The following is a 22,639-nucleotide window of genomic DNA, read 5'->3' as shown; positions in this document are numbered from 1 at the left end:
TTAATATATCCTTAAACCACCCGATATCACAGAATCATCTATACTGGTTTTACCGGTAACATGAAGAAAAGTTTTTGCTTCGGTGAAAATTTATGTGAGTAACTTTCCCATCAGTAGACAATATATTCTGGTGTTTTAAAAAAATGCAGTTTCGTAGCCCATTTCTTCACAAGAAATATTGTAAACAAAAACAGCCAATGGCAATGATCTCATCTAATTCACAATTTTCACTATTTCCTTCACCAGATCAAATTCAACAGTCATGTTGTTGACCACTAACTCTTCTCTTTGAATTAAGACCCTGCTCTGGGTGGAGTCCCTTGCTTTTATATCGACATCAAAATGCTTGGTCTGCTGCCTTAAAAACACTATTCCTGTTGACACTATTCCGTCATATCTCACAAAGTGAATGTGAGTTGAACAAGCAAAAACCCTTGCATTAGGACTAGAAGGTATTCATCCAAAGGATACCAGAGTGCTGATTGGAAGGGACACATGCACCCCAATGTTTATAGCAGCTCTAGCAGCCAAAGTATGGAAAGAGCCCAATGACCATCAGCTGATGAATGGATAAGGAAAATGTGCTGTACACACAGACAGACACACAGACACACACACACACACACACACACACACACACTGGAATATTACGCGGTCATCAAAAAGAATGAAATATTGCCATTTGCAGCAACATGGATGGAACTACAGTGGATTATCCAAAGCGAAATAAGTCAGTCAGAGAAAGACAAATATCAGATGATTTCACTTATATGTGAAATTTAAGATACACAATAGATGAACATAAGTGAAGGGAAACAAAAATAATATAAAAGCGGAGATGAAGACAAACCATTATAGACTCTGAAATACAGAGAACAAACTGAGAGTTACTGGTTAGTGTTGAGTGGGGGGATGGGCTAAACGGGGGATGGGCATTAAGGAGGTCACTTGCTGGAATGAGCACTGGATGGTATATGTAAGTGATGAATCACTAAATTCTATTCCTGAAATTATTATTACATTACATGTTAACTAACTTGGATTTAAATTTTAAAAACAAATAAGTAATAATAAAAATTTAAATTTAAAAAAAGCTTTAGCATTATGTATTTTCAGGAAAAAGAAAACAAAAGAACAAAAATTATCTGGTGCCCTCCCTTTGTCTCCATTTATGCAACACATATGTCAAGAGCTGCTCCATAGTTGGCACTTCGGGTCAAGGGTTTTGCCCCAGACGTAAGGCATACATCTACAAACACGCACACAGAACAGTCCTCAATATGCTATGGTGTTGGCCCCTGGCGTTGGACAATGGCCTGAATGTCCGATAATGGACTCTTGCCAATAGCTCGACCATCTCGTCAATAATGGAACATCCCCAATAACTTGATGATCCCATTCCTCGGATACAGCATGTCAATTTTTTACAGTAGATGTTACAAGCAACATGGTGATCAAATGTATAATCGGTATCCAGTTTTCTTTAAGGAAGTCACCTTTTCATGATCTCTCTGTCACTTTGGTCACTTCTCTACCATTAGACCGTTTTTAAAACTGAAGATCTTTATTTTTTTTTTTTAATTTTTTTTTTTTAATGTTTTATTTATTTCTAGGAGAGAGAGAGAGACAGCATGAGCAGGGGAGGGTCAGAGAGAGAGGGAGTCACAGACTGAAACAGGCTCCAGGCTCTGAGCTGGCAGTCAGCACAGAGCCCGACGTGGGGCTCGAACCCACGAACCGCGAGATCATGACCTAAGCAAAAGTCGGACGCTTAACCGACTAAGCCACCCAGGCGCCCCTAAAACTGAAGACCTTTAATTTATAGTTATTCCAAAAATCTTCAGTAAGTTTACAGAAAAGGTGATGATGCTTTGTTTTAAAAGGACTCAAAGCTTTGGGGTGCCCGAGTGGCTCAGTGGGTTAGGCGTCTGACTTTGGCTCAGGCCATGATCTCACCATTCATGAGTGCGAGCCCCACGTCCAGCTTTGTGCTGACATCATGGAGCCCACGAGAGCCTGCTATAGCCCACGGGATCTCATTTCAGGTCCTCTGTCTCCCTCTCTCTCTGCCCCTCCCCTTCCCCACTCATGTTTGCATGCTCTCCTTCTCAAAAATAAATATTTTTTAAAAATAAATAAAAGGACTCAAATTTTGATGGGTGATGCCACCCACCACTGTTATTTACGTTTATGTCTTATCATATTTCTTAGGTGACATGATGATCTTACTTACCTTTGTAACACATAAATGTTTACCACAATACAGTGTAGCTAGCAGATCTCAATAAAAATTAAAATGGAGCACCTGGGTGGCTCAATTGTTGAGCATCTGACTTCGACTCAGGACATAATCTCTTGGTTCACAAGTTCAAGCCCCGCATCAGGCTCTGTGCTGACAGCTCAGAGCCTGGAGCCTGCTTCGGACTCTGTGTCTCCCTCTCTCTACCCCTCCACTGCTCATGCTTGTCTTTCTCTCAAAAGTAAATAAACATTTAAAAAAAATTTAATGATGATTAAACCAATAAATTGATTAGTTATGATTGCAAATTAATTAGGCATTGCAAAAAATCATTCTCAGTATTGAGAAAAGTGAAAGTAAGTAACTAATGAGAGGTCTCCTGGCGCGAAAGAAGGCACTGTGCACATAATTATGATTTATGGACTCATTCACCCATTCCTGACGTAAGACATGGACTGAGTACCTCCACTCCTGATCCACCACTTACTGGCTGTGAGTTTGGGTGGATCATACCTCATTTGGGCCCATCTTGTTCTCTCCACCAGGAGAGAAAATGCCTAGAGAAAACCTAAATGAAAAAAGCTAAAACTCAAGGGAGAGTCAGTGCCAAAAATGCAAAAGATAAAATAATTTTCATGAGTATTATGCAGGTATAGGACTTTATTTTCTGATACACTGTAGCATTTGCCAGCAACTAAGCTTGACTCAATCCTTAACTTACACCTTGCCATCCTTGAACAATAAAACTCATTTCCTCCTTAGCCCCATATCTCTGGGGCAGGTTCCTCCTGAATCCTCTTTAAAATTATCTTGGAGGTACCAAGGGCTATAAGTTTCAGTCACTGCCAAAAGCAGATGTTCTTCTTGTACCTAGTGCCTGCTTCATCTGACCCATCATTTTGACCCCCAACAATAGCCAAAACAGTTGCATACATTTACTGAGGATGTACTGTGTGAATGGAGCATTAAAAGCTAATTGTCAGAGTAATCCTATAGCCTTGGCACTTTCATTGTCCCTATTGTAGGGATGAGGAAACTGAGGCTCAGTGAGGTTGGGTAGTTCATTCCAAGTCTTATAACCAGCACACTGCAGCATGAGAATCTGAAACCAAATCTATCTGGTTCCAGAGTTTGAAATGCTACCCATTCACTTATATTTCCAGTGGTCCCATATATAATACATACGCATTCTCTCTCCCTTACTGCCTTCTATTACTACGGACCTTATACTTCAAGATCCGGGGTCCTGAATATCTATAGTTAGAATCTTCACCAAGATTGATCCCTTAATTAGTAACAACCTCTTTTTCATCCAGAGGCCTATTCCAAAAATAATAGAGTTTATGGACAACAGCATTTTCCCTCTTTTTCTCTCTCTACATATTAACATCTTAAATATCAATGATGATTGCTTATTAAGATGAAGACGAGAATAGACACAAAGTGCCCCAAAAATGCTGCCTGGGGTGAAATGCACAAGCTGAATGATGATTCGTAAATAAGAAAGCAACATTAAATAGGCTTAATAAAATGTTGATGAGCTCTCTTTCTCCAAAGGTTAACAACCAGTGCTAATAACACTTCCAAGTTGATATTTCACTGGAACCTCTAACTTGTAAACAGGAAACTTACTTCCCAAACTCTGATTCAGTTCATCAACCAGAATCCAGCACTCTTTAAATTAGTGCTGCCTTGTTGCCATGAATGGCAATAAAAAACCTTTACATTAATCATGAACATAAGCTGATGAGGGAATGAATTCCTCCTAATTCATCTTGCTCACAAAAGATGATCTCCTCATGAGAATTATAATTCTATAGAATTATTAGCTGTATTTTTTTTTTAAAGAGAACATCGACTTCTCCTTCAGGACATTTGGGTCTTTGGTATTGAAGAAAGAACGAGATTAACCCTATATGAATCCTGAGAGCTGTAATCCTCTCTTTATTTTCGAGTCCCTGTCAGCACGGTCGTGAGCAGCATTTAAACAATCGTGCTCTCTTCCCTTTGCCAGTGTTTTATGTGCCACAGAGATTTTCCAAAGGACTCCTACCACCTTGGGATCGCACTCACCCAGACCCTGGAGTCTGCGGAATCAGTCCAAAAAGAGAGAAAAGTGGATTTCCGAGTGGCTCCCAGGCCTGATCTTCATCAGTTACTGCCAGATACCCTCTAGCATCATGCGGTGGCCTGGGAGTCCCCCGCCAGTGGCTGCTGCCAGCGACGGCTCTCAGCAGCAGCCTCCGCTCCCTCCAGAGCAGGAAATTCCGACTTGGTTTGTCAACCGTAACTGCCTACAGGCATTTGCTGGAGGTGGAGTGTCTCAAAAGTGCACTAACAGAACCAGAACTGGCAGGGGCCTCCCCTCTGTAATTGAATCTGAGCGCGCGGGAAGTCACCGCTTTGACTCTGGGCTGCAGGCAGGCTTGACCTTCTCCTTCATTCAGGCCCGTCACTGAATCAGAGCTTGTAATCATACCTGGAGTCGTGCCAAAGCCCACGTGTCTCTTACAATCGCAAAGTAGATTCCTTTTCATCAGCAGGACCTCTCACCAAACTGACGGTCCATCACTGTCACCAACTTTTATGATATTATAATTATCAATAAAAAATGGTTTCAGAGAACCTTTTCTATGTAGGGTGCTATTCGACAGTTTGCCAAAGACCAAAGTTCAGCAAACCTTGTGTGAGTCTCAGGGCAATTCTCAGTCGGGCACATATACCCAGACACCTCCCACAGGATCCCTGCAGGGAGAAAGGAGAATCATTTCGTTCTACACCATTTAGACAATATTTCACTAAAAATTCTCTTTTTACTCAAAGCAATCTACACATTCAATACAATCCCAATCAAAATTGCACCGGCATTCTTCTCAATGCTAGAACAAACAACCCCCTAAAAATTGTATGGAACCACAAAAGACCTCAAAAAATCCAAGTTATGTTGAAAAAGAAAACCAAAACGGGAGCCATCACCATCCCAGACTTTAGCCTCTACTACAAAGCTGTGATCATCAAGACAGTGTGGTACTGGCAAAGGAACAGACATGCAGACCAAAGGAACAGAATAGAGAAACCAGAATTGGACCCACAAATGTATGACCAAATAATCTTTGACAAAGCAAAAAAGAATATCCAATGGAAAAAAGATACTCTCTTTAGCAAATGGCACTGGGAGAATGGGACAGCAACGTGCAGAAGAATGAAACTGTACCACTTTCTTACACCATACACAAAAATAAACTCAGAATGGATGAATGACCTAAATGTGAGACAGGAAACCATCAAAACCCTGGAGGAGAAAACAGACAACAACCTCTTTGACCTTGGCTGCAGAAACGTCTTACTTGACATGTCTCTGGAGGCAAGGGAAATAAAAGCAGAGATGAACTATGGGACCTCATCAGGAGGAAAATCACCTGTACAGCCAAGGAAACACTCAGCAAAATTGAAAGGCAACCAATGGAATAGGAGAAAATATTTGCAAATGACATACCAGATAAAGGTTAGTATCCAAAGTTTATAAAGAACTTACCAAACTCAACACCTGAAAAAAAAAATAATAATCCAGTGAGGAAATGGGCACAAGACATGAATAGATACTTTTCCAAAGAATACACCCAGGTGGCCAACAGACACATGAAAAGATACTCACCATCAGGAAAACTGAGATACGATCCCACACCAGTCAGAGTGGCTAAAATTAACTCAGGAAAAAACAGGTGTTGGTGAGGATGTGGAGAAATGGGAACCCTCCTGCACTGCTGGTGGGAATGCAAACTGGTGCAGCTCCTCTGGAAAACAGTGTGGAGGTTCCTAAAAAATTAAAAATAGAACTCCCCTATGACCCAGCAATAGCACTGCTAGGGATTTATCCAAAGGATACAGAAGTGCTGATGCACAGGGGCACATGTACCCCAGTGTTTATAGGAACGCTATAGCCAATAATAACCAAATTACAGAAAGGGCCCAAATGTCCATTAATTGAGGAATGATGAATGTGGGTTCTATATACAATGGAATACTACTTGGCACTGAGAAAGAATGAAATCTTGCCTTTGCAACAACATGGATGGAACTGGAGGGTATTAAGCTAAGTGAAATAAGTCAGTCAGAGGAAGACAGGTATTATATATTTTCACTCATATGTGGAATTTGTGAAACTGAACAGAAGTTTACGGGGAAAAGGGAAGGGGAAAAATGCTTACAAACAGAGAGGGAAGGAGGCAAACCATAAGAGACTCTTTAACACAGAGAACGAACGGAAGGTTGCTGGGAGGTTGCAGGGGGCGGGGAAAATGGGTGCCCTGCACTGAGGACGCACTTGTTGGGACGAGCACTGGGTGTTGTCTGTAAGCCATGACTCACAGGAATCTACTCCCGAAGCCAAGAGCCCACTGTACACACTGTATGTTAGCCAACTTGATAATAAATTATATTTAAAAATAATGATAATAAAATAAGATGGAAACAAGCTAAAAAATTCTTTTAAAAAAAAGTTTATTTATTTACCTTAGAGAGAGCAAGAGAGTGAGCGGGGGAAGAGCAAAGAGAAAGAGAGAGAGAGAATCCTAACAGGCTCCACACTGCTAGCTAGGAACCCAATGCAGGGCTCAAACTCACAACCTGTGGGATCGTGAACTGAGGTGAAATCAGGAGTCATATGCTCAACTGATTGAGCCATCCAGGCATCCCTAAAAATTATCTTTTTGATTTGGAGAGAGAGAGAGAGTGCACATGACCGGGGAAGGGGCAGAGAAAAAGAGAGAGAATCCAAAGCAGGCTCTGCCTTCCAGTGAGGAGCCCGATTTGGGGCTTGAACCCACAAACTGGGAGATCATGACCTGAGCCAAAACCAGAAGTCAGATGCTTAATCAACTGAGCCACCCAGGTGCCCCCTCAATAAAAATTCTTAAGGAAAATTGGAGAAAATGTCTCAATCTGTAAAACAGATTTTACAAATAAATTATCCATGCACATCGTATGTACACTATTGTATACATACAAAATCCTAGTTATCAATCTCCATTGTTTCACTTTACTCTGACTCTTATAAAGAACAGAGCGTCCTTCTCTGAGCTACCGGGGAACAATGAACGATGAAGTGCTTCTGCCTGGTCGGAGAGCTTTCAGGGAAGCAGGCTTCCACAGTGTGTCCAGGAGCAAATGTCAGCTATCAGCGGCATTCCGTGCCCACCGCAGCCAGAACACCTTCACCCTCTCCCTGTCCACACCCGAAATAAACAACAGTACGTGTGCACCTAGGTGCTTGATCACTTACAAAAGCTCTACCTCTTGCCCGCTGAGGGTCCAACCCAGTGTCTTCACAAGTTCTGGCTGAATGTATATGTAGTACTTTTGAGCTGTACCTGAGGAAAACTGGACTGAGCCGCCTGAGCCACTCGGAGGACGCCCTTCCTGGGGAACCTGGAATCCCTCCTTGGCCTGCTGACCCCCACTGTTGGAGCCTCAAGGGCGGCATGCTGAGAGTCCCCATGTATGGGGAGCCTGCCTGCCTGGGAATTAGCCCAGGTCACTCCCGACTGGGGAGAGGAGGGGGTGAGGCCGGACCCTCATGGGGCTCGCTTGAGTGGGGCCTCCCTCTGCCGGTTCTTCACTTGGGATCTGGAATTGGCATCGTTGGTGACTGCGTGTCTAGAGAGGCACAGCGGCCAGCCAGCAATGTCCTCCCAACCCGATCCTAATTCTTCCCCTTCCTTATCTACTTCCTACACCGTGTGCCACTGACCTCGACCGACCAGCCATTTGCTGCCTCCCCTTGCTGCTCACCACCCAGCTCGGCAGCCTCCCTCATCCGTGGAAAGGGCTCGATGCCACACGCCGTCCTGTTGGCCAGAGAAGCAGAAAAGGCAGGAGGGGCTCGTCTCAGAGCTGCAGGTGGGTTCCCGCTCCGTCACCCACTGAGCTGGTGCGTCTGGAAAGACAAAGCAGTTGGGTGTTTCCTTCTGGCTGGTTGCTTGTTTGTGTTCTAAGTAAACCTCATACTATCGGAAGTCATGTGATTATCGGGTCTTTAATTAAGAACGGATGGGCGTCATTCACCAAGGGGATGCTCCTAATAATACTTTGCGTTTTAACACGGATGATTGTTTAGAACAGAGGTTCTCAGTCTTGGCTGTAGGACAGAGTCACCTGGGGAGTGTTTAAAACTCCTGAGTCCTTGGCCACATGCCAGGTCAATTAAGTCCAAATCACTGAAGGTGAGGCTCAGGCAGGAAAAGGTTTTAAAGCTCCTTGGTGATCTCAACACGCAGCCGAAGTTAAGAACCACTAGTTTAGAAGAACCTTCCTTTATATATATGCAAAACATACACATAAAAATTATAATAATGATAATAACTAGTACCCTTTATTAAGAGTTTGCTCTGCCAGAAGCATTAGGTAAAAGTTAAGTATGACTGGAGCGCCTGGGTGGCTCAGTCGGTTAAGCGTCCAACTTCAGCTCAGGTCATGATCTCACGGTTTATGAGTCTGAGTCCTGTGTCAGGCTCTGTGTTGACAGAGCAGAGCCTGGAGTCTGCTTCAGATTCTGTCTCTGTCTCTCTCTCTCTCTCTCTCTCTCTCTCTCTGCCCCGCCTCTGCTCATTCCCTCTCTCTCTCTCTCTCTCAAAAATAAACATAAAAAAAATTTTTGAAAAGTTAAGTATGACTATTCAATCAAAATGAAGTAAAATATATGCATTAGAAAAACTGATGGCATTTCATGTTTGTAAATACCTATACACTGACATACTTCAATGCACATAGAAGACATTTGGAAGGATAAACATCAGACTTCTAAAAATGATCCCATGTGGGGTATAGAATGACATAAGAATTGTCTTTATGTTTTTTACAATTCTTCACCTTTAAAATTATTACAAGGAATATGTTTAAAATATTTACAAGGTGTGTTAAAATATTACAAGGTGTGTTTTGAAATTTAGACATGCAAAATCAGTAAGGAGAATTTCTTTGCAATTAAGGACTTTGAGCTAGAAATTAGGACTCAGAGTTTGCAAACAAAGGCTTACCTACCCAGTGACCCAATGTGGATGAGTAGTAAAGGATACTATTGTAGGAGTAAAGGATAACTGCCTGATGGCTTGGAAGAGCCAGACTCTGGCAGACCACGGGATCTGGACGGCAGAGAAATCACTTATTAAAGGCCACCAAATCTACCAATTGAGAATGCACAAGAGTAATTATTTATGGTTATATAGGAGAACTAACTGAAGTTAAGGGTCCAAATATTAAATCTGTAGAAAATTTTGACTCCAGAAAATTTTGACTCCGGAGGGGAGGAAAATAAATAGGACTAGATAAGAGACCAAGCAGCACCGAGATGCAAGATTTCAACATCACTGCACGGCTGGTGGGAAGTCCAAGGACCCTGGCAGATTCCAGAATTCCAGAACTCGTGAGGCAGGTGATGGGAGCAAGATTTTTCACCCACAGTTAACGTCCATCAGATGGGAGACGGGAAAGTACCAAGACTCTCCTGAGAGCCACACTCAGCAGGTGGGGGTACAGGAAGCTCTCGTCTGGACACGGGACCCCAGCTATGGGACAAGCTTGGAGGCTCAGAGAAGAAGCATGAATAGAATAAAGTTCCCCTTCTTTTTAAATTCTAATGTACTTTGTAACAAAAGCTGCATTTATGTGAGGGATACAACCTGACGATTGGATATACAGATATGCAGTGAAATGATTACAACAGTCAAACTAATTAACGTACCCTTCTCCTCACAGTTACCTATTTTTGAGAGAGTGTGTGTGTTTGTGTGCGTGTGTGTGTGTGTGTGTGTGTAGAGCACTTGAGATCTACTCTCTCTGTAAGTTTCCAGTACACAATATAGCATTATTAACTATATAGTCACCACGCTGGACATCTGTGAGAACATGGATAGACCCGAAGAATATTGTGCTAAGTGAAATAAGCCAGACACAGAAAGACAAATACTGCATGATCCCATCTGTATGTAGAATCTTAAAAAGTTGAATCCACAGGGGCACTTGGGGGGCTCAGTTAGGCATCTGCACTGCTGCCAGTGCAGAGCCTGACTGGGATTCTCTCTCTCTCTCTGCCACTCCTCCGCTCTCTTTCATTCTCTCAAAACAAATAAACTTAAAAACGAAGTTGCATTCACAGACAAGAGAGTGGAACGATGGTTACCAGGGCAGGGAGGTTGGGAAAATGGAAAGATGCTGGTGACTGGGTGCAAAGCTGCAGCACAACAGGGGCTCACTCTTCTTGCCCAGGGTTTGCAGAAGGCCTTAAGGGCGTGGGGTACTCACAGTACAGTCTGGCAGGATTTGGGGGAACAGAGAAGCCAGAAGCTCTAATGATGAAGGCAGAGCTACAAAACAGAAGGACCACAGGACCTTGGAACCATCCCCTAGAGACCCAGGCCTGACTGCCAGAAAGAAGACTCAAGCAACAAAGCAAGGAACCAAACCATCATGGTAGCTCTTTAAATCCTGAGTCTGCATGTGATCTAACATTTCCTGGCGTTCCCAAAAGCCAAGGCAGACGTCACTGATGTATTTCTTGCTTTCTGTAGCTCAGGACTACAGAAGTCTAGAAGGGGGTGAAGGGCGTTAGTGGAGCCAGCTCCCAAAGGCTTGGCCTGTTGAGACCAGAGACATGGGACAATACAGCAGAGCACGGGACATGTTTCTCCGAGGGAAGTTCATGGTCGACCTGCTTCGGTGACACCTGGGATGCTGCTGAAAACACCAGCCCCTGGACTTCTTTCCAATCCTGCTGAGCCAGCGTGTCCACGTCAATGGAGCGAGGCCAGGAACCTGAATGTTTCACAAGCACCTAGGTGGCTCTATCACCTTTCATTTGCATTGGCTGAACCGGTGGTAGCTAGAAAGAGTTGTAGTCACATAAGCCTGGGTGAGACGTGCCTCAGCGTCTTAGTGCTCACGTGACTCAGTCAAGTCACCTAACGTCCAAGTCTCAGGTCTAATGCCTTCATCACAGCCCCTGCATGGAGCCGTCCTCAGTAAACTCCATCCGTCACAGTGAGCCAGGGCACAAGTGGCCAGCACGTGCACACGCCGCACCCATTCCCCCCATCTACTTGGACAGAACTCTATCCTCTACTCCTTCTGATTTCTAGAATACTCTAAAAACTCAAATGGCTTTTAAGGTCTCTGTAGTTTATATCATATATAAATATATATGCATGATTTAAATAAGTCATGCTAATGTAAAGATCCAACAGTCTTTTCTAGTAACAAGAACAAGCAAGACAAGAGTAAAGCAACAGAAAACACCCTATTTATTTAACTCACTTCAAAGAAATAGTTCCTTCTTTCTTCCTAAACTGTCTGAGTAATACTTGAGACCTTCAATAATAACTATACCATCTTCCACATCATATTCACAGATTGACAGTGCACTGATACGAAATCTGAATTTCAGTAATGAACCATTTACTTTCATTGGGGAGAAAAATCTAATTTGTCATTAAAGTATTTTTCTAAATATGTAGATTAAATAGCTTCTTGTTTCTAAGCATTTGAGGAAAAGTATATATGTGTGATACTGCAGAAATTTGTTATAAATTAATTATTTGAATATGCAAAAACTACAGCTAATTAGATTCATGAGAATTATGATAATCAAGATGTAGGAAATGTATACATTTTTTCTATGCATTGATCTGAGGGTATGAAGGTGTGCAGAGGGACAGCACGGGGAACTGGAAATTTGGCGTCAAGATCCTCAAAGCCCTGACCTGGCTCACTTGGGACTGGACACAAATCACCCTCCTGCATCTGATGATTAATTTTGTCTCATCTTGTCTTAGCAATGGGGGCGCCCAAGAATGTGGTTAGACATTATTTCTGGGTCTGTCTGGGAGGGTGTTTGGGTAACGAGATTAGCACTGGAATCTGTAGACTCCGTAAGGCAGATGGCTCTCCCTAATGTGGGTGGGCATGATCCCCTTCCGCTGAGGCCCTGAACAGAGCACAAAGGCTGAGGGAGGGAGATCCATCCTCTCTGAGATAGAACACTGGTCGCCTCCAGCCTTATGGCTCAGACTCAGCCCAGAACTAACCTGTCCATTGCCTCAGTCTCCAGCTTGACAATTCCTTCTAAGAAACTTATATCATAAATATGTTACTATACTATAACACACAACAATTTATTACAATAAATATACGCATATTACATATCTCCTATTGAAAAATATAAACATATATAGCCTACTGATTATGTTTCCCCAGAGACTGCAGCCAATACACCAAGCGTGTGTCCTAATCGATAAAATGATGAAATTGCACCTGTTGTTCTTCAAGATCCCTTTCATTTGCATATTCAGAGGGATGTGCATATGACTGCTCCTGTGATTCAAAGTTCTTTGGAAAAAAGGGAACTGAAAGTTCAAGGCCTTAGTGAAAGCAGTTAGTAATTATGTGACTTTGAGGGGACCATCAGACTCTCCCATGCTTATTTTCCCAGTAAAGTGAGTCTATTCTTAACTAAACGCACGTGTATGCTTAGAGCTTGCCAGCAACATCCCCTTTTGGTAGGGAGAACTCCTTTGCATTTGCCTCTTTTGGGGACCTTTCCTTAAATTAGTTAAAGCCTACAGATTTTAAATATAGACTTGGCAAACTGCCCTTCATAATAGCACAGTGGTTTGAAAATAAGGACAAATGCCATGTTTAAAATTAACATTATGATTGAGTTTTAGCAATTTGTTTTAAAAGCACAGACGGATGACTTCTGCTTGGACCCCACTCTTCCGTTCTTCACAGCTACATGCTCTTAAAAAATAAACACCCACAGCTGCTCACCGACTTATGGAGTTGCTGAGGACTGGCTCCCAGCCTGGGCTGTTCCAGATGAACTATGACAAGACGCACTGTTCAGAGAGACGCGCCCTGGAAGGACCCAGGTGTATCAGAGATCCGTAGTCACTACACATGCCGTGTGTGCCGCCATTTTGCTTCACCATAACTCTTTCCTTCCCTTTTCAGCTAAGAATCCTTCTTTTCTTTCCTCTTTTCTTTCCTATTCGGCTTTTACTCAATCAATTATGAAGTGAGTGTCACGCACCAGGCACTGCGTGAGATACCTCGGTGAATAAAATAAAGCAAGACTTGTGCCCACTACATGCTAGTGGGGGAGAGACCGACAAGGAACATAATAAATAAGGAAATTAAGTAGCATACTACAAGGTGCGTGCTTCAGAGGAAGAAAAGGCAGAACGAGGTAAGAGGGGTCAGGAGTGCAGGGAGGGAGCTGGCTGGGTGGGGAAGGGATCCGGTGTGACCTACTGCCAGGTCTTCCTGGTCCATCAGGAAGTGACCAGTTTGGCCCAACCACACTAGCTGCAGCTGCTATCTGTTAGCATGTTCTTTTTAACTGTAAAGCATTATAAAAGTAAATATATCCATTATAGGGGCACCTGGATGGCTCTGTTGGTTAAGCTTCTGAACCCTGATTTTGGCTCTGTTCCTATCTCACAGTTTGGTTCCTGAGTCAAAGCCCCACCTCGGGCTCTATGCTGACAGGGTAGAGCCTGTTTGCGATTCTCTCTCTCCCTCTCTCTCTCTATACCCCTCCCCCCTTGTTCACACTCTTTCTCTCTCTCAAAATAAATTTTAAATATATATATATATCCACTATAATAACCATCATCACCCGATTTAAATATTGGCACAAAAAATAACTAGAGGTCTCTCTTCCTCCTTCTCTTTCTCTCCCTCTCTTTAACACACACACACACACACACACACACACACACACACACACACACCCCGCTCTGGTACATTCCCATTACCAGACTTCCACAATAGTATTTGATGTCACCTGTCACCACTGAGGAAGCAGAGTAAGTGTCTGTGAATGTTCTGTTTTCTATATTCAACACGGCTTGGAACTCTCACCTTCTCCCCCTCCCTTCTGAGGCCAACATCTCTGAGGTGAGTGGCCCGTCCGTGATCAAGTACGCAAAATCATCTTCAGATTATACCACACCAGTATTATGGGGAGGTTTTTACAGCCCCCCAAAGCCAAGTGGGGCTCCCTTTTATAACCTGCTCTTTCCTATAAGCTTTGATAGGACTTCAGCTCAATCTAGATAGATAGTTCAGAACTAGAAATATTTAGGATGGTTTTTTTTCAAACACGCAGGGAAAATGATCATTTTTCCATCCCTAAAATAACAATGATTTTTGCCTTAAGCATTGTGCTTCTCTTGCGTGATTTAGCCGATTTCTTCAATAATGTTTTACCTGCTAGGTTGGCCGCACCATCATTTTCTGGAAAACTTGACTGCCTGGCTTACATTTCAGCCATGTCCCCCTTGAACTTGCTGATTGCTCAGATCCCTGATTCCCCCAGCTTCTTTCCTTTGGGGTACATTTTCAACTCCAGAGACTTGAACGTTCCTCCCTTTCTGAAGCGGCCATAACCCATTATATGTAACAGCATTAGCGCTGACATGAATAAAGAATTAGCCCCGAGGCTGGCAAAAGTCCTGGAGTTCCGAAATCCCCACTAATAAGACCGCCCTGCAGTTAAGCAGCTACAACAAACAGTAATGGCCTATCCACATCCATTATGCAGCAGGATGCCCGATGCTTTGTTGACTGGCAGAAAACAATTCTCATTTCATGAAACAATAAAAATTAAATTGAGTGTAAACTCTCCCAAGGTCACTGCCTCTAACCTTGTAACATCAGCAGTGAAGGCTGTAAACCCCACTGTGTACCGTCTGATCTCGATTCCCAAGCCGCGAGTGCAGCATCCCACGGGCGCTGCTGTCAGGAAAGGGCAGGAATGCTCCTTCTACCCTGGGGTCTGGCAGATGACTTTCCGACACCATTTGCTGCCTGCCCAGCCCACCGAAGGACAGGGCACATGCATGGGTCATCGTGGGCAGGCTCCATTCCTAGAGACATAAGAAGTGACTGCCCCAGTGCTGACTGAGCTTGGGGACCGCTCCCAGGTACCCATCCTCCTCCAGCTACCCAAGCACCTGCCGGGAGAATTCAGGGACACTCTGACAACTGATCATTTGATCGCCACCAGTTTCTCAAGCGTGAAGACCTTTGCAAATACATGTAGTGTGGGGCAAACAGTGAGGCGATCCCAAGATGGAAAGGAAAGCTGAAAGGTGATCTAGCCCAACTCCCTTCTTTCCAGAATAAGGGCCTCCAAAATGCTCGCAGCTAAAAGGAGCAGAATTCTAAACGCATGGGGAGACGTTCTGATAAAATCAATTAGTACATTCGCTGGAACCCCTATCGAAATGAGAACATGCTTTTTTGTAGAAACTCACAAGCTGATCATAAAATGTATGTTTTCATAATGCAGAGGACATAACACAGCCAGAACAATTCTGATAAAGAGTAACACACCTGGGGGACTCACGCTGCCTAATTCCACAATGACTGTGAAGTCACAGTAAACACGACAGGTGGTACCAGCATACAGGACAGGCCCGCAGACCAGCGGAGGAAAACCGAGAAATCCAGAATCATCTCTACATTAGTGGTCCACTGGTGTTGGGACAACAGAGTAGCTGCACGCAAACACACAAACAAAACCTGATAACTTTCACCGCTCGCCATACATAAAAATGTCTTCAGAATGGATACATCTAACTATGAGATAAAACCATAAAGCCTTCGACAAGACAACGTAAGAAAAACATGTAGTGATCCTGGGTTGAGCAAAAAGTTTTCAAATGCAACACCAAAAGCATGATTCATTAAAAAAAAAAAAAATTAACAAGCTGCACTTTATCAAAGTTAAAAACTCTTGCGCTTGGATAGACAGCACTAAGAAAATGAAAGGCAAGCCACAAACTAGGGAAAAATACTCACAAATCATCTGTGAAAGGAATTACATCCAAAATAAAGAACCACAATTCAATACCGAGAAGATAATCCAACTTTTTAAATGGGCAAAAGATTTGAACAGACATTTCACAACAGAAGATCTGTAAGATTTACATCGACTGAATACAATAGGTCAATACTACGCAATACAAGTTATAGCTCAGTGAAGCTGTTTAGTAAAAAACAAAATCTAAAATCTCTATATGTGGCATGCCGCAAATATTTTTATATTACATGAAAATATGAGTTTCAAAGCTAATAAAAGGCAGTATTTCCAAAATATTAACAGTGATTACCAAGTAGGATTATGGGTGACTATTGTTTTCTTTGTTATCTGTATTTTCCAAATACTCTATAAAAAGCATATACTCTTTATAATCAGAAAAACAGAAGTTTCTTTTTAAGAAATGATGCCCACTAAAGATAATATCAAGAAGGCGAATGTAACAACTCCTTTTACAATAGGTTCTAATAACACTGACTTTAGTAATCAGTCCTACATGTTGGTATAATACGAGTTCCTAAAAATATATTAAGAGTCGACTTGCGGGGGCGCCTGGGTGGCTCACTTGGTTGAGCGTCCGACTTCGGCTCAGGTCATGATCTCACAGGTCATGAGTTCGAGCCCCTTGTCAGGCTCTGTGCTGACAGCTCAGAGCCTGGAGCTGCTTCGGATTCTGTGTCTCCCTCAATCTCTGCACCCCATGCTCTGTCTCTCTCTCTCTCAAAAATAAATAAATATTTAAAAAAATTTTTTTAAAAAGAATCGACTTGCCAAAACTGCCTCTCACCCTTGCTACAAAACAAGGTCTCTGCGCCCGGCACCGGCCATCAGCCACCCCAGCCTGCCCTCTTCACACCCCTCACGGTTCGCTCTGGCCCCTGGGTGGCGCCCGTCTCCCCTGCTCTTGGGTGTTCATGCCCTTGGTCCCTTCCACACAGACCCCCCCTGTATTTTATCACAGAAGCAAAGAGGAACTTCGCTGTTCTCCCGGGGCCGCCCCTACAGACAGAGTTTCTGGTTAACAACAGCGCACCCGCTGTTGAGAGAAAGGAATCAGGAGGCCACCTGCTGCTGGGGGCTGACAGGGGACAGACAGCGAGGCCCACCACGGCTGACCCCTCACCCCACTCCCATCCCCATCCTGTGCCCCTCCCGCCGCAGGGCCTCAGGCCTGCACCGCCAAATCCTGAGACCTCCCTGGCTTGGAGGGAAGCCAAATGGAGTGAAAAGAGTGTGTTAATCTCTCGTGTGAGTGAAGGAGCTTAGGACATGCCCCTCACAGCACGCCACTTTGGGACAGCCATCATTCCCAGCCGAAGGCACTTACGGAATAGTGGATACAGAGCAAGACTTTCTTGGAGCTGACCTTCTCTGCCTAAACACAGATCCCCCGAAAGGAACCTGGTTATCAAATCTCCCTTCCCTGGGGCGCCTGGGTGGTTCAGTCGGTTCAGTGATGGACTCTTGATTTCAGCTCAGCTCATGATCTCACGGTTCATGAGTTCAAGCCCCACGCTGGGCTCTGAGCTGATGGTGCAGAGCCCGCTTGGGGTTCTCGGTCTCCCTCTCTCTGCCCCTCCCCTGCTTGTGCTCTATCTCAAAATAAATAAATGAACAAATAAACACACATTTTTTAAAAAATCCCCTCCCTGGCAGGATGGGCTCGTTCATCTTCCCTAAAAATCATTTTCTCTCCCCTAAGTTAACTACATCCCCTCCCTTTCCCCAATTAGAGGGCACATCAGCTCTCAAATCTCAGTGCTTTTGGGGGGTATCTACTTTTTTTCCCTGTGATGTCCCATGTATTTAATATTAAAAATTAGGGCATCTCGATGGCTCAGTCAGTTGAGCATCCTACTCTTGATCTTGGCTCAGGTCATGATCTCACAATTTGTGAATTCAAGTCCCAGCCTCCCTGAGCATGGAGCCCGCTTGGGACTCTCTCTCTCTCTCTCTCTCTCTCTCTCTCTCTCTTTCCTCCCTCCCTCTCACTCTGCCCCTCACCTGCTCATGCTCTCACTCTCTCTCTCGAAAACAAATAAACATTAAAATAACTAATATTAAAAATTAATAAATGTGTATACCCTTTATTATGTTAACTTGCCTGTTCTTAGCTTATTTCACAGCCCCAGCTACCAAACCTAGGAGGGGAGAGGGAAAGCGCTTCCCCTTCCGCAGGAGTCCGGNCCTTCGTCGCCCCCGCCCTGCCTGCGCCGGGGCCCAGGCGCACACACGCCCGCACAGAGCTGACACCGCTCGCTTCACCAGCCGAACCACCTACCCCCGGGGCAGGATGCCCAACACCCAGACCGCACGTCACACCAAGCGACCATTTTAATGCGGTGGGAGAACGCCCTTCCCTTGGCTGATGCCACTCTGGTCTGCGGTGTGATCGGAGGTGTGACTGCAGGGTAAGCCGGCCCTGCGCACGGGAGGCTCAGCCAGACCCGCGGGGGGCCCTTGCCCGGACAGCCTTGGCTTGCCTTCTGTGCTGTTGACAGAAGCCAGTCCCAAGCGGTGCCAACGCCCGACAGTGCTGCTCGCAGCGGGAAAGCGCGCCCCCTCCGGTAACGGCGCGCACGCCAGCTGCTGGCTCCCGCGGCCGCCGGGCGGAAGCGGTGACACTTCACAGCCTGTCGCCGCGTTCTGGCCGCCCGGCTCTCCTCACAGACCCACGGGGCTGCACGACACCCCGGTGAGATGTGGTCCCCACTAAGCCACCGTGACGCCCCACCGCCCGGCGCAGAAAGAGGGTCGAGAGGAACCCCCCGGTCACCACTTCGCCGAGTCACAGTCCACATGCCAGCGGGGACACATACCCCCGCACGATGGACAGGCCAACACTGTGAATGTTTGTAAAAATAATAAAATAAAAAGAGTTTACAATTAAAAGTGGAAAAGCATCACCACAATGTTCTAGAGAGGATGCTAAACCAGGCTCTATAAAAACTTTTTTAGTGTTTTTTTTTTATTTTTTTAATGTTTTTTTTTATTTCTAGGAGAGAGAGAGACAGCGTGAGCAGGGGAGCGTCAGAGAGAGAGGGAGTCACAGACTGAAACAGGCTCCAGGCTCCAAGCTGGCAGTCAGCACAGAGCCCGACGCGGGGCTCGAACCCACGAACCGTGAGATCATGACCTAAGCGAAAGTCGGACGCCCAACCGACTAAGCCACCTAGGCGCCCCATATTTTTTTTTTTTTATTTTTGAGAGACAGAGAGAGACAGAGCATGACCGGGGGAGGGGCAAAGAGAGAGGGAGACACAGAATCCCAAGCAGAATCCAGGCTCTGAGCTGTCAGCACAGAGCCCCACGCAGGGTTCGAACTCATACACCGCAAGATCATGACCTGAGCCAAAGTCGGATGCTTCACTGCCTGAGCCACCCAGGTGCCCCTCTATGAAAGTTTTGATGCAAACCCTGAATTCTCACCCAATGCCCATGTGATGCGGCTCCAGTCACATACGCTACTGAACCCAACCTTTCTCATCTGTAGGATGTTGTAAACTCTTCCTCCAAAGCAGACGCGGTTGTTTGCGAAGTGATGTAACACAACACAGATCCTGGGTTACTAACGTGCCACAAAGACGTATTACATCTTACGTTGAATATATTTTTCCATAAGAGTTTTCCAAAAGGATGAACAGAAGAAGACTCTCGCAGCTCTTAGTGCCTGCATTTCTTCTACACCTTCCCTAGTATTTATGTACCTGGTGATTCATCACTGCTGATGAACACTGAACGTGGAATTTTCACACTAAAACGTTAAGCTTTTACAAATGATGGCATTTTCAAAAAAAGAACCTGGCAGTGTTTGTATGCCAATAATAGACATTCTGAGCTGTGTCTATTCATTAAAGTAAAATTTTCCAAGACAACAAGCTGAGAATTCTTTCTTCATTTGTAAGTTCTCAGTACCGTTGGGCAACTATCTGAAAATTCATTAGGCTAAAGTTCAAATGTTAATATGTTCAGCATCTCCTAATTTGTTAACTAGGAATAATAATATACTAAAAACATGTTGCCCTAATCCTTCAATTTATTAAATGGATATCTCACACTACCTTAGCAAGGAGCTGTCATTTTAAATTAAGAGTAGATTGAAAAGAATTGAAATTAATCTGCCTCATTCAGCCACATTTTTAACTTTTCTGAGAACANAATCCTTCAATTTATTAAATGGATATCTCACACTACCTTAGCAAGGAGCTGTCATTTTAAATTAAGAGTAGATTGAAAAGAATTGAAATTAATCTGCCTCATTCAGATTTTTAACTTTTCTGAGAACAAAAAAAAAATTTAATTATCTCTGGCTTTTTCCTTCATGAGAAATTTTGACACTTTAAACATGACCTGTCACATAAATCGACAGTGCAAGACCTATGTCCGGTCAAAACTATCAATCACAGCATCTACTTTGCGTATTCTCAACTTTTTAACTTGCCCTCCCCCGTTTTCATATTAAGCCACTCCCCACTGTCAGCGCTTTCTAGCCAGCTTGGTCTCATAAACCCATTCACACAGACCTCCTTAAAATGTAGTTGGGCATCCCAGCTGCTATATTTTTTTTTAATTTTTTTCATGTTTATTTATTTATTTTGAGAGAGAGAGCCATCACAAGGAGGGGAGGGGCAAAGAGAGAGGGAGAGGGGATCCCAAACAGGCTCCATGCTGTCAGTGCAGAGTCTGACATGGGGCTTGATCTCACGAACTCATGACTTGAGCCAAAATCAAGAGTCAGACGCTTAGCCAACTGAGCCACCCAGGCACCCTCAGCGTTGCTGTATTTTAAAACTAGCATGCGGAACGATGAGAGGAGCATTTCCATCATAAGTAAAAGACTGTCGCTGCAGTGGTCAGGGTTCTCCAGAGAAACAGAGCCAACAGATCTACACGGGTGTATTTATAAAGGAGAGTTATTATAGAAATTAGCCACGGGGTTAAGGAAGGCGAGAAGTCCCACAATCGGCTGTGTGCCCGCTGGTGACCTAGGAGAGTCAGTGCTATAATTCATCTGAGTCCGAAGGCCAGAGAATCGGGGCGGCAGGGAGATGATGGCATAAATCCCAACGTGAGTCCAAGGGTCTGAGAACCAAGTGGGCTGAGGGCTGATGTTCAAGGGCAGGATGGATGGATGTCCCAGCTTAAGAGAGTGAACTCACCCTTCCTCTTGCCCTGCTCCGGCACTCAACGATGAAGCGATACGCACCTGCGTTACTCAGTCTACTGATTCGATGCTAATCTCTCACGGACACATCCTCCCAAAAACACTCAGAAAGAATGTTTTACCAGCGATCTAGGCATCCCTCAGCCCCGCCCAGCGGACACACCAAATTAACCATGGCAGTCAGTTGCAGGGAGAGGTCCAACGTGGCCACAGCGATGACGCCAGCTAGCCACATGCCTGAGGTCGCTCTAAATGGCCACTAACTAATCTGATGACGGTAAATACAGCTCTCCAGGTCTTAGTTTATCTGAGCTTACTTATCTATGAACATATCTCATCCTGGAGGGAAGAAATGGGACTACTGGATGCAAGTAAGTGACTTATTATTTCACGAAGGACTAAGAGTAAAGCAGTATTTCGGCCAGTATCTGTGACTTCTTCCGTAATATCCACGCTTGATTACATTTGTGCCAAATATCTTCCCAATTTTTTGTTTGACTTTTAATTCATGTGGTATGTTACTCATATTTTTACATCATTTCTAACTCAGATTATCCTTGACTTTATGAAAACCAAATGAATTCGGGAAGAGGAATTAACAAAATTGCTTAATTCTATTCCACAAGGAATAGGTCTGTTGTTGACAGTTTATCCTGAACCCCTTTATCCAAAACTCCTCGAAACAGGACCCATGGCATTCATTTCTCATCCATGTCATAAACAGTATGTTATGATGAAGAAAGAGTTCCGGAAAATAATGGACAGAGTAATGTAACTTCCATTCCAAAATGAAACAGCCCCAAGCCCTTTAAGAAAATGAGCAACCACGGTAGGAAGTTGGAAAAGTTAAAAAAAAAAAAAAAAAAAGGACTGGGGAGAGGAGGCTCTAAATATGATCCCTTCACAAAACGTTATATTCCTTTCTTTCCTTTTTGGCTTTTTTGCATGACCTAAAATATTCTCCAGAATAATAGCCATGTGTCTATTAGACGGCTGCTTCTCTTTCCCAGAAATGAGTAACAAAAGTTCATGGCCTTTGTACGTTTACAGGGGGGCGTGGGTGGCTCAGTCCGTTGAGCATCCGATTTCTGCTCAGGTCACAATCTCCTCCCTCCTGAGTTCAAGCCCCACGTCAGGCTCTGTGCTGACAGCTCAGAGCCTGGAGCTGCTTCAGATTCTGTGCCTCCCTCTCTCTCTCTGACCCTCCCCTGCTCATGCTCTGTCTCTCTCTCTCTGTCTCTCAAAAATAAAAATAAATGTTTAAAAATAAATTAAAAAATAACAAACCACACACACTTAAATTTGTATGTTCACACAGCTGAACAGCAAGTCAGGAGCTGTGTGTCTTCAAGGCCTCCCC

General features: G+C 44.2%; 1 protein-coding gene across 1 annotated transcript in view; it reads right to left on the bottom strand.

Moving 5' to 3' along the window:
- The window catches only part of LOC144222221 (uncharacterized), a 158,345-nt gene extending 142,631 nt beyond the window's left edge, over nucleotides 1-15,714 (bottom strand). Inside the window, exons 1-3 of the mRNA XM_077752731.1 lie at nucleotides 15,629-15,714; nucleotides 7,989-8,174; nucleotides 5,895-6,055 (exon numbers count right to left, since the gene is read on the bottom strand). Of these exons, the coding sequence (XP_077608857.1) occupies nucleotides 5,895-6,055; nucleotides 7,989-8,005 (178 nt within the window). The 5' untranslated portion in view covers nucleotides 8,006-8,174; nucleotides 15,629-15,714. The remainder of the gene's footprint in view (nucleotides 1-5,894; nucleotides 6,056-7,988; nucleotides 8,175-15,628) is intronic.
- Between the last annotated feature and the right edge of the window lie 6,925 nt (nucleotides 15,715-22,639).

This window comes from Crocuta crocuta, unplaced genomic scaffold (genome assembly GCF_008692635.1).
Source record: "Crocuta crocuta isolate KB4526 unplaced genomic scaffold, BGI_CrCroc_1.0 scaffold101, whole genome shotgun sequence".
NCBI lineage: Eukaryota > Metazoa > Chordata > Mammalia > Carnivora > Hyaenidae > Crocuta > Crocuta crocuta.
Note: the sequence above shows the minus strand (reverse complement) of the source record. Positions and strands in the feature narration are given on the sequence as shown.